Genomic DNA, 12,271 nt, shown 5'->3' with positions numbered 1-12,271 from the left:
CTTTGCATAACTGCACTGATAAAAAGAGATTGCGATTCTATAACTTGTTTTGCCACACATCACAAAAGCTGATCGATGATAACAAATACTTTATGTGAGTTACCCAGTTTTCTTTCCCATGACTATCATAAAATCTCATCATATCATAACATTTTCTTGGTAATCTATAGGAAGGCATTGCTAATGTTCTTAACCAATATCTGACAATCTTCATATTTGATTCTATATATAACGGATACCTTCCACATTCTCCATACACCATACAATTTGGTGTCGATAACTTAACTCCAAGAATTTCTTACAAGCATATAAGTGAACTTTTTCGATGACATAAAATGATTTAAAGCTTCCATACTTCAGCACCATATAATAAAATTGGATTTATTTTTGAATCGAATATTTTGAAGAATTACATGTATTACAAGTCACCTAAAACATGTATATTATGTCAATAAGTATTTTCATTGCTTGCAAGGATGCCTGTGATGTATGAATTGTCCATGACAGGTGTTGTGTAAAATGTACACCCAGGTACTTATATGACGTAGTTGTTTCTAATCTGACTCTGCCGTACAACCATTTTTCATTTTTAGCTAATTTACCTCCAATTTGAAAACAACAATTTTAGTTTTTCTGTGGTTAACTGATAGTTTCCAATTCTTGCAATACCTCTCTAATTTGTTAATTTCACTATGAAGACCTTTAATTGTACGAGAAAATTATATTATATTGTCCACAAACAATAAAAGAAATATTTGAATAATACCTGGGTGCAACTGGATACCGTTAGAACAATTTTCTTGAATTTGAATTGCCAGCTCATTTATGAAAAAGGTAAATAGCAAAGGGCTAACTATACACCCTTGTCTCACTCCTAAATGGCTTACAGAGGTACCAGATAATTCATTGTTATTTCTGACACAAAGTTTCACATTTTCATATATACTGCGAAGTAGTTTTCCCATTCTGCTATTGACACCTTGTTTGTCTAGGAGACTCCATAATTTATTTCTATTAACTGTATCAAAAGTCTTTGTGAAGTCAGCAAATAAGGCGTAGAACTTTTGTCCTTTTTGACTGAGATATATCTGGATAATAGAGTGTAGAACAAATGTAGTGTCAATCGTGGTGGAAACCTTCCCAAAACCAGCCTGTGATTCTGATATTTTGTCTAAAGTATCTGCCCATTCAACCAGTCTTCTATTTATAATGGATGTAAATATTTTACTAAATATGCTTGACCACGTTATGCCTGTGTAATTTTCGCGATTATTCGGGTCACCCCCTTTATGGATAGGAACTATTATGCCAATGGACCATGACTTGGGAAAGTACCCCCTTTCTTAAAAGGTGTGGCAGTAGTAAATCTGTAGAGTGTTTGAAAAAGTTTGCAACAGTAAAATCTAATGCTGAGGATTTATTAGCTTTTATTTTTGTATTTTATATCTAGCACGTAATGCCACATTTCTTCACAAACATTTTCTATAAACTTATTCAACTTCAAAGCTTTCCAAACATAGCTCATCTGCTAGCTGATGTAAACAATAAAAATAATCACGTGACCAAGAGAAGGATCCCTGCTCCATAGAGTCATCTCTTAAGGTTTTTTTTTCATGTTCCATTTCATGTTTTCCTTTGATTAACTCTACATATTTTGAAGTGGAAATTTATGCAGACGAAATGTGAATGTTCTCTTAATTCTAAAAACATTGACCATATTACAATTTATCAACTTTGTTATTACTGTAAACCTACTTTGGCACTTCCGATTGGCTGTTTATAGCATGTGAGATTGTGAAATGTGCCATGCACCCGTAAGTTGATCAGTAGGGAATGCCACGAAAACATGACGTCACCAGAGTTTGTGAACAGTGGCCTCCTGTCGTACGGACAACTATGAACTTCAGAATGACAAAAGTGTTTTATTGACATTAAATGATACGTGGATAAGTGACTAAAGTCTAGGTTATGTTCATGTGACTTGACAGTAACAGCGATCATATTCATAGTTGTAAATTTCTTAATACCAACTAACACATGACGTGAGGGTATGACAATGAATAGTATGGATTACAAGTTCTTTAATCACTGTTAATATTTACAACACAACGTTTCTGGCACTTCTTGAACCCTTCATCAGATGAATGACAAAATATATGCTAACAAGCAAAATATATATACACGTATTATGTAAAGGGAACAGTGAGATAGTATTACAGATTGAGATGGAGTTACCCCTGCACCGGCCCCTGATATTTGACCTGAACCGACCCCAAGAAGTAAACATTTCAGCACTTACATATAAATTAAAGTTCCTTTAAGATAAATGTTGAAATTTATATTATTCACAATAGAGGACATTTTATGTAATCCTTGTAAGAATCCTTGTAACGATCGATTGCAAAAACGATGCTGTGTTAAACTCTAATAACACGTGTGCTTACATTTAGTTGTATCGTATCCACAGAATTGACACATTAATCCAATATAAGATTAGTTCATAAATCCCACATCATGAATTCATGTTTCATCTTTGTTCTGCCAAAGTTTCCAGGAACGTTGTCCTTCATATTTTCTCACGTTTCCATGTATAGAAATTTGTCAATATTTTCAACACACCTTAACCACCTTTCACAGTGTGAATTCTGCTAACATTATGAAATTAAAACATTCCTCAGCTCCAAAATTAAACTGTTATTTTCCGCACGTCTCACTGAGCGATTAAAGCGAATGTGTTGTTTTCATATTTCTTTGAACGGATTATTGAGAACGAATTAATGTACCTGTTGTCTTAAGCATATGCTCTTATTTGACACTGATTGTGTTGTATGTTCGGATTGTCATGAGCAAATTAATTTACTTGTTGTCTTATGCATATGCTGTTCCTTTTCACTGATTGTGTTCACTCACTGTCAACTTACCGTACACTGTTATACATGTATATAGCAAGTAGTTTCTGAAATGAAAACACGACACAGATCTTCTTCTACATGATTCAATATTGTATCTTCAGGGAGACTGAAACATGTAGGAAAAGATCCGTGTCGTGTTATCATTTGAGAAACTACTTGTTATAGATGCATATATATTGTAAAATATTTGAAATCTTTATCTGTCTGAATTGTCAATTGTGCCTATGTTTTAGCTGAACACCCCTCCTGCCCTTGTGGCCATTCCACAGAGGACCCATCATATTATTTTCTGGTGTCCTTCAGACTAAACAAATACTTTTACACCGAAGAATTTGACTTCAAAACTATTCTGTACACTGATTGCAGATTTAATGACATTGATGGTAATAGTCTAGCAACATCAGTCTATAATTATATTCAAGAAACAAATCGATTCTCAAAATATAAAATCTAACACCGATATTTAACAACCTTATTAAGACTGATCTGTCATCAAAGGAAACTAAATATTTAACAACCAACCAAATGTCTATGTTTATATAACACAGATGATTTGAAATCTTTATATGTCTGTGTTGTCAGTTGAGTCTATGTTTTATTCTTCAAGATATAAATTGTAATCTTTATCCATTAAAGATAAATATCATAACCATCGATGCCATTAATTAACCCACTGGCCAGTTCGGGTGTGGGGCCGGTTTGGGTTAAATATCCAGGCGCTGGTTTGGGTTATATATCCAGTACCCGTTTCGGCTTGGTCCCTGTTCGAGTGTATTCGTTGAGATGTACAGAGATCATTGGGATTAAGTGATGTATTTTGATATGGATTTGAAAGGGATTAAGCCGTATGATTATACTATAGATGTAGAGAGTGTTTTGCAACAAGAAGGGTTGGATATACATGACAGAATTGATTAGAAACCACTTATAGAAACAATGATAGGAAAAACATCAGAAGCAAAATGTTGCCAGTGGCAGTTACTATGTTACCTGTGAGTATGACCACAGGATTGTGGATACTATCACATATAAATTGTAGGGTTGTGTCAGTGCTATTTGCAGTATTCTCCACATAGTGGTTCATTTTGCACTTGAAGTCAAAATGTGATAATCAAGAGATTGCTTATCATGCTTACTCTGTGCACTTATGTGTGTGACATTTGTAGTCTAGGAAGGAAGAGGTTTTTACATTCATGATAAATTTTGCCTTGTACAGTCTCCTAGTTTCCCTGTTCTTATTTAGTATTTTGTTCTGACTGATACGAAGTCAATACTAGCCATGTTGAGTATTTATCACATAAGTTTATCGCAAAAACTTAACAACAGTGAAGTTTCCTGGTCGAAGCCCACTTCAAACTTGCAGAACCTCTTTCATCCTGTGAGCTGGAAACACTTAGGGTGTTTATGTTATCTTAACTCTATCCTCAGCTCATGGATCCCCTTCTCATGAAGCACTTCCTCGTGCTCATTACAATTAGGTACCTATGTCTGATCTGACAGCCCTGCATGATTCTTGGGGATGACAGTTCGTGGGGTAACCCAGTGGGTAAAGCATTCACTCATCATGCCAAAGACAAGGGTTCAATACCCCACATAGGTACAGTGTGTGACACCTAATTTCGGTATACCCGGCCCTGTTGTGGTATTGCTGAAATGTTGCTGAAAAGTGGCGTAAAACCATTATCACTCACTGTTAGGTTTGGTCACTACTGGTGGAATCACTATTCCATGTCCATCATTCCACATTTTGATCCTTAAGGTTAGCATGGGTAGACACTCCTACACAATTCCTAGGGTTTGTAGTGAGTGATGGTATGGTGAACTATTTCCTTAAAGAATGAATCCAAAATAATCTGAAGAAAATTTGTGAAATATTGATCTAGTTTGAGGTCTAGGACACATGTATAAAGGTCAGGCATCATGTACCAGTAAACGAGAATGAATTATTTATATCACTTCTTTTTTGTTTTGGCTGATTAGATAAGTCATCGACTTGTTAAACTAGCTTAGCTAAAATAATATAACAGGAAGAAAAGTTGTTGAATGGAAGGGTTTATCAGGCATGATAGGAGCATTAGATACCAAGTTTGATGGATAGGTATATATAACACTGTCCAATTTAATGTTAAATTGTAGTCTTTTTCTGTTAACTGAAGCATACATGGTTAACATGTTTAGAAGTTAAAATGTGGCCGTGGTAGTCCTATAGAATGTGTCTGGTGTTTCAGGAAGCAGCGATGGAGGAGGAGAATCGGATGTATCAAATGCAGCGCGAGAAAGAGGACCGTCTGAGACGCTTCCAGGAGGAGGTGAAGAAAAGAGTTCGGCATTTAGATAGGCTGAAGAAACAACAGCAGGCACAGTCAATGGTTAATGCTGTAAGTGTGATGAACTGACAGATAAAAAGTTGCCAAATATATTTTTGAGCAATGTTGATGTACTTTATGGGGAATAGGTATGTTATGTATGTGTTCTTATTTCAGATTGAGCGAGAGCGACGTATAGTTAGACAAAGCACATTGTCAGCTCAGCATCAGTCGTCCCGAAAAGACAGCTGTTCAGTGAGATTACACCAAGGTTTGAGCATTAAGTCCCGAGCAACACCAAACACACAAGGTATGGCAGGGACTGCACTCACACTAACACTAAAGGTTACTATGATATGTCTTTATAATGCTGATGGCTACTGTAAAATGTTTTTATGACACTGATGGCTACTATAAAATATTTCTATAATGCTGATGGCTACTGTAAAATGTGTCTATAACACCAATGGCTACTATAAAATATTTTTACAATACTGATGGCCACTGTAAAATGTCTCTGTAACACTGAGGGCTACTGTAAAATGTCTTTATAACACTGAGGGCTACTGTAAAATGTCTCTGTAACACTGAGGGCTACTGTAAAATGTCTTTATAACACTGATGGCTACTGTAAAATGTCTTTATAAGACTGGTGGCAACTGTACAGTGTCTATAATGATGTGACTAATAACAATGGTGACTAATAACAATGGTGACTAATAACAATGGTGACTAATAACAGTGGTGACTAATATACAATGCCTACAGTTCTGGCAACTAATGTACAATGTATAACAATGGTGACTAATGTACAATACGTCTGTGCAGGAGGCTTGGCACACAGTGAACCGTCAACTAGGACACACGCATTCTCGGACCAGACAGACCAGGTCGGTATTTCCATACTGATGTCTCTATGATCCACCCAGTCTTACTCAGGCCATCTGAGCCTGTGTAAAAACACTTGTCCGTGTGTACTCGTTCTTGTATTTTATTTAGGAAACAACACTTGAACAGGTGCTCTTCTAAAATCCATCATGTGTCAATAATAAATGCCTCAGAGTATCGCTAGTTGGTGATTCACAAATTTAGAAATGCCAAGTTCCTTCAGCCATGACGTCTGAGGTATGGATGACCTTGACCCTTGATCAGTGTAAAAAGTGACTTGTTCTCAAATGTGTGTGGTTTGTTTTAGGTGCATGAGTTCACAAGTGAAGCAAGACGAAAGCTTGGGGGTAGACAAATACTGACAGACAACTTCATCAGTGATGATCTGCCAGGAGGAGTGTGGAGGGTGTCCCATACAAGAGATGTGAGTTCTTGTGATATATACTCAGATGTGTGCCTGTGTGTGGGGATATGAGTGAAGTTCATTTGTATGAATCACAGGAGATGATGATTACACAATGCCATCTAGAAATTAGTCATTTATAACATGTTATATTTGGGATTACACTTTCTTAGTAAAGTATAAATTCTAGTACTCTTTTTGACCTGACTCCCATCCAGGACTTGAACCCACACCCTCAGAGTCAGGCACCTAATCGCCAGCACACACCGTCAGTTGCCTAACCCAGTTAGACACTGTGACTCCCACAAAAATGAAAGTCGGACAACTGGTAGTCTAGACTGCAGGCCTTGTGTACCCCTCTGATAAGTATTAGTTGGTATGGCGCCCACGGCTGAAGGCTATGATTACACAATGCCTTGTAGAAAGTGTTCATGTGTAACATATGTTATGCTGGGGATTACACTTTCCTAGTGATACTTTCTTGAGTTGAATCCCACAAAAGATGAGTTGAGATGATATTCAGTGTGCATGGGTAGAGATATGAGTCAGTGTGTAAGGGTAGAGATTTGAGTCAGTGTGCATGGGTAGAGATTTGAGTCAGTGTGTATGGGTAGGGATGTGAGTCAGTGTGTAAGGGTAGAGATTTGAGTCAGTGTGTAAGGGTAGAGATGTGAGTCAGTGTGCATGGGTAGAGATGTGAGTCAGTGTGTAAGGGTAGATATTTGAGTCAGTGTGTAAGGGTAGAGATTTGAGTCAGTGTGTAAGGGTTGAGATTTGAGTCATTGTGTAAGGATGGAGAAGTGAGTCAGTGTGCATGGGTAGAGATTTGAGGCAGTGTGTAAGGGTAGATATTTGAGTCAGTGTGTAAGGGTAGAGATTTGAGTCAGTGTGTAAGGGTTGAGATTTGAGTCATTGTGTAAGGATGGAGAAGTGAGTCAGTGTGCATGGGTAGAGATTTGAGTCAGTGTGTAAGGGTAGATATTTGAGTCAGTGTGTAAGGGTAGAGATTTGAGTCAGTGTGTAAGGGTTGAGATTTGAGTCATTGTGTAAGGATGGAGAAGTGAGTCAGTGTGCATGGGTAGAGATTTGAGTCAGTGTGTAAGGGTAGATATGTGAGTCAGTGTGTAAGGGTAGAGATTTGAGTCAGTGTGTAAGGATGGAGAAGTGAGTCAGTGTGCATGGGTAGAGATTTGAGGCAGTGTGTAAGGGTAGAGATGTGAGTCCATGAGTAAGGGTAGAGATGTGAGTAAGTGTGCATTTAGAGATATGTGAGTGCATGTGTAATTGTAGAGATGTGAGTCAGTGTATGGGTAGAGATGTGAGTGCATGGGTATGGGCAAAGATGTGGTGACAGAAACACTCATGCTGATCAGCACATTGTATGTGATCCTCTGCATTGTAGCACCCATCATCTCGACACATGGCAGATGGAGATGTCCTTGACCTTGACAGTGACAACAGCAACACTGAAGACACAGATGACAGAGATGATGATGTTGATGAAGAGAAGTATACTCATGGTATGAGTGTCAACACGTCAGCCCTGGCTAAGGAGTTCTGACCCTAACTATGATGGCCGGAGAAGATGGACTTGATCACAGACAGTGTTCTAAACATTTCCTACATTTAACAAACACTCTGTCCTTTTTCTGATTTTGGAATGATGAATTGTCATTCATTTATGAAAGTTTTTCATACTCTTCTGTATAGATTATTGGTGGTAAGATGAAGGTTTCTAGATTTTTATTAGCTGTTGACTGAACTTTTGAGACTTTTCATAACCTTTTTTGATCAAATTGAGAGTACGTTTTTTCAATTTCAATCTGTTTCTGTCAGATGAGAATGAGGAGGAAAGTGAAAATCGATGGCGGCGCCAGATGAAAAGTGTACACTTCGATCTTTCACCCCCAAGGGCAGAGACAAGACAAGAGAGGATCCAGCGACGCAGTGGTGATTGTCATGCATTTGTCTCCCTTTGGTTGTTTTAACCATGGTTACAGGCTATCCCAGTAAATGTAGATCCACTGTAATAACAAGTCCACATGGGCTACAAACAAATCTAGAATATACAAGTTAAAGAAGTTAGAGACATTGTTAAAAATGCTAGATTCATTCATAACAAATCTGTAAATAACATAACAAAATTGTAAACGAAGGAAGGTCCACTTCATGAGACTCAGTAGAATCTGAGTGTGTCTCTCCTTCTCCACTCTCTCTTTTTAAGAGTTGATAAAGCATTTTTTTGTCATGCTGACAGGGGTTCTATTCCCCACTTGAGTATGTGTGAGACCCATTTCCTGATATTGCAGGAATATTTCTACAAGTGACATAAGACTAAACTCACTCTCCTACTCATGCATGTATGTCTTGCAGTGCCAACAATGACAGGCACAGAGCTGCACCGCCCAGCCCCGGTTGTGTCTGTCCCAGACATCTACTCAGGGGTAACGATGGAAGAGAAACGACGCCGACAGCGGAGTCAGACTGCCCTCTACCGCCGACTTTTCATGGACCAGGAGCGTGAGCAAGTAAAGGAGAATCTTCGTCGGCAGGAACATCGGAAACGGATTCAAAAGTAATAAATCTTGTCTATGTAGCTGATTTTGGACACATGGAGTCATTAACATTACAGATGGTTTTATTTGTTTAGATGTGGTATGTGATAGATGTTTAATCATGACTACATCTAACTTGTGTGTGATGCTGTCTGAATCATTCCTGATCTGTGTCCAACTATATATGTGCCCCATCTGACCTGTGACTATGTAGGGTATGTTTGTGTCTGTCAGACTGAAGCAGGACAAGGAGGAGGCTCGCAAGGAAGAGGAGGAGTTGGCATTACGCATGGTGCAGCCCCGTGACCCGATGACTGGGGAGACGTGGGACGAAGCATTCCTCCGGGATCAACTGGAGCAGTCTCACATCCGGGACACCCTGCAACAACATGAGCACAGCCAGCGGAGACACAAGGAAATGGAGAGGTAAACCACTGGCTGCATATGGCCTATCGAGGGGCCTGTTTGTTGAAGTCATCTCAGTGCTATGGCAATCATGACTCACTGTAATGACAGGAAATAGTATTGGAAGTAAGCTAGTACGTGATACTAGTAAGTAACAAATGTAAAAAATGTGTCATGTGGTTGTCTAATCTGATTAATGATTATTACTAGTCATAGGAATACCTGACCGAACATGGCCTTGACATTGTGGTATTGGGAAATACACGATCATTAGCATTCTCTACCCACTGAGGTTACTTAAGTCATATCTTCCCATGTACCTGTTTTCTAATATGGCTATATATCCCGGTTTTCGTAAAATCCACTAGCAGCAAAAAATCGCTACAAAACTTATCTCCCTTCTTTCCATCCAATCAGAACACGTGTTACATTGACCTCGATCCAATACGTCTGCCCCGTTGGAGTTAGTTGATCAACATGCGAAGCATAGATTCACTATTTCATTTCTAACTGAAAATCAGAAACCAGCAGAGAATATAGGAATCAACAAGGAGTTTTTGTTGATGTCAAACAGAACGCATTTAATGACTAGCTTGCCCATTGTCAATAAGGGCAATGGAGATGCCATCATCCGAGTTCTGTTCAGAAGAAATGTTTGTGCATCATGCAGTGGAAGATGTTGTAGTTTTTCGGAAATTACTGAGGCTCTGCGAATGATCTGTTTTGAAACAGTATTACTGATGGCACAACTAACTCTGATTGCAACCAACTTGTAGAACAGGGCCCTGGTTATGTAAAATATGAAAACATTTAATGAATTAAGAGTTCCCCTTCAATTCTACATTTTCCAGAAATGTCTAATTATGTTTGATACTTCAGATGCAACTTGTGATGATTATCTTGCTTATAGCAGCAGTTATTTATATTGTGTGGCTGTTTCAGATATGTAGAGGCCTTACGCCAGAACCTGCGTGAGAAGATAGTGAAGAAAGGGGTACAGTTACCTCCCTTGTGTTGCTGTGGCGACACCCTGTGGGACACCAACCCTGACACTTGTGCCAACAACTGTTTCTTCTACAAGAACCCTAAAGGTCAGTCCTTTTCAGTTGTGTCTAAATATGATCAGCCTAAGTGCTGCCATCTGCTTAATGGTAAAAGGAAATGTTACAAATTCTGTCAAAATTTTGCCAGTATTGCACTGGCAGACAGAAGGCAATTTCTATTCCTGCTGACACCTACCAACATATACTGTAGAACTGATGTTGTCAGTTGCAGCCAGATTGGTTTAGGAACTGAGGTCGTGCATGGTAGAATTGTCTTAAGGTACTGTGCAGAGTTGCTTCCCTTGGCAGGCAGGATCATAGGTTTGAAATCCCAATTTGAGAGTACACATGCTTGTGGGTTACACAACACTGCTGTATATGAGAGACCTACATCACTTGTGGCTTGGCTGCACATAAAACTGATACATCATGATATAGCAACAATACCATGTTTACTGGATGTCATGTTCACAAACAAAGGGAAGTATGTTACCAGAATGTTGAGTACACTGTAGTGGAGCTTCTGTGTAGACAAACTGGAAAATACATTATAAGCAACGAAAGATGGCCTGTTTACAACAGAAAATATTGGAAGATTTACCTGTGCTGTTAGTCAATGAATTTGCTATTTATGAAAATATGTGGGTAACTGATATTGCAGACTCATAAAATAGTGGTAGGGTACAGGAATGAGTGCTGTTGAATTGAAAACCTTGATGCTAGAGCATTCCAATGTCACACAATAGAGGTATGTGTGTAGGAAGAAACATTACACACTCACACCCTCTCTTGAATCTCGGTTATCAGTAAAAGCATTTAAAGAGAAATTGTAAACTGTCATTTTTACTGAGCTATCCTAATCTGTTGATGAGTGTTATAACTTGGAGCACTGGGTTTCATGTGCTCTGTCTGAAGATAATGCTGTTTCTGTGACACAGACAAAATCTCTGCAGGCCCACTATGTTAAATCCTATCATGTTTCAGCATACGCCAAAGCACTACAGTCTCTCCTGGTGTCCTGTGAAGTTGTCTGACCTTCGTTTCGTCTACAGAACTAGTATGGCCATCAAACAGCACTATAACTGTCTGACCTTCACTTCCTCCAGCAGAACAGTATGTTCATTAACCACTGGTCACCACCGTCATCAATAGTCTCTCCTGGTGTCCTGTGAAGTTGTCTGACCATCACTTCCTCCAGCAGATCAGTATGTTCATTAACCACCAGCAACCACCATTATCAAAAGTCTCTCCTGGTGTCTTGTGAAGTTGTCAGACCTTCACGTCCTCCAGCAGAACAGTATGTCCATTAACCACAACAACCAATGAGACCTGTGAAGGTTCCAGGGTAGAATAGGCCTTCAGCAACCCATGCTTGCCTAAAAGGTGACTCTGTTTGTCGTAAGAGGTAGCTAACTGGATCGGGTGGTCAGACTCGCTGCCTTGGTTGACACATGTCATTGGTTCTCAATTGTGCAGATTGTTCCAGACTCGATTATTTACAGACCGCTGCCATATAGCTGGAATATTACTGAGTGCGGCGTAAAACTAAACTCACTCACTCAGCAACCACTGTCATCAACTGTCTCTCCTGGCATCCTGTGAAGTTGTGTGACACCAGCAGACCAGTATGTCCAACAGTTATCTCCCATCTCAGTCAGTGAGAGTTTCTTGAAGGAACCAGACTTGTGGATGACAAGGCATGTTGCAGGGCAGATTTGATGGTGTGTTATAGCTGTTGATTTACGTCTGGTGTGTTCCT

At 39.0% G+C, this 12,271-nt stretch overlaps 1 protein-coding gene across 1 annotated transcript; it reads left to right on the top strand.

Moving 5' to 3' along the window:
- The first annotated feature begins 4,677 nt into the window (after window positions 1–4,677).
- On the top strand, window positions 4,678–11,570 carry LOC137295138 (coiled-coil domain-containing protein 15-like). Its single transcript, XM_067826489.1, has 10 exons — window positions 4,678–4,707; window positions 5,141–5,290; window positions 5,396–5,473; window positions 6,414–6,530; window positions 7,912–8,029; window positions 8,346–8,459; window positions 8,883–9,084; window positions 9,299–9,490; window positions 10,412–10,560; window positions 11,497–11,570. Exons 1-10 carry the CDS (start codon window positions 4,678–4,680, stop codon window positions 11,544–11,546), a joined length of 1,200 nt encoding a protein of 399 aa, XP_067682590.1. The 3' UTR covers window positions 11,547–11,570.
- The last annotated feature ends 701 nt before the right edge of the window (window positions 11,571–12,271 follow it).

Source organism: Haliotis asinina, chromosome 1 (genome assembly GCF_037392515.1).
Source record: "Haliotis asinina isolate JCU_RB_2024 chromosome 1, JCU_Hal_asi_v2, whole genome shotgun sequence".
In the NCBI taxonomy this organism is placed as follows: domain Eukaryota; kingdom Metazoa; phylum Mollusca; class Gastropoda; order Lepetellida; family Haliotidae; genus Haliotis; species Haliotis asinina.
This window is presented reverse-complemented; position numbering and strand designations above follow the sequence as displayed.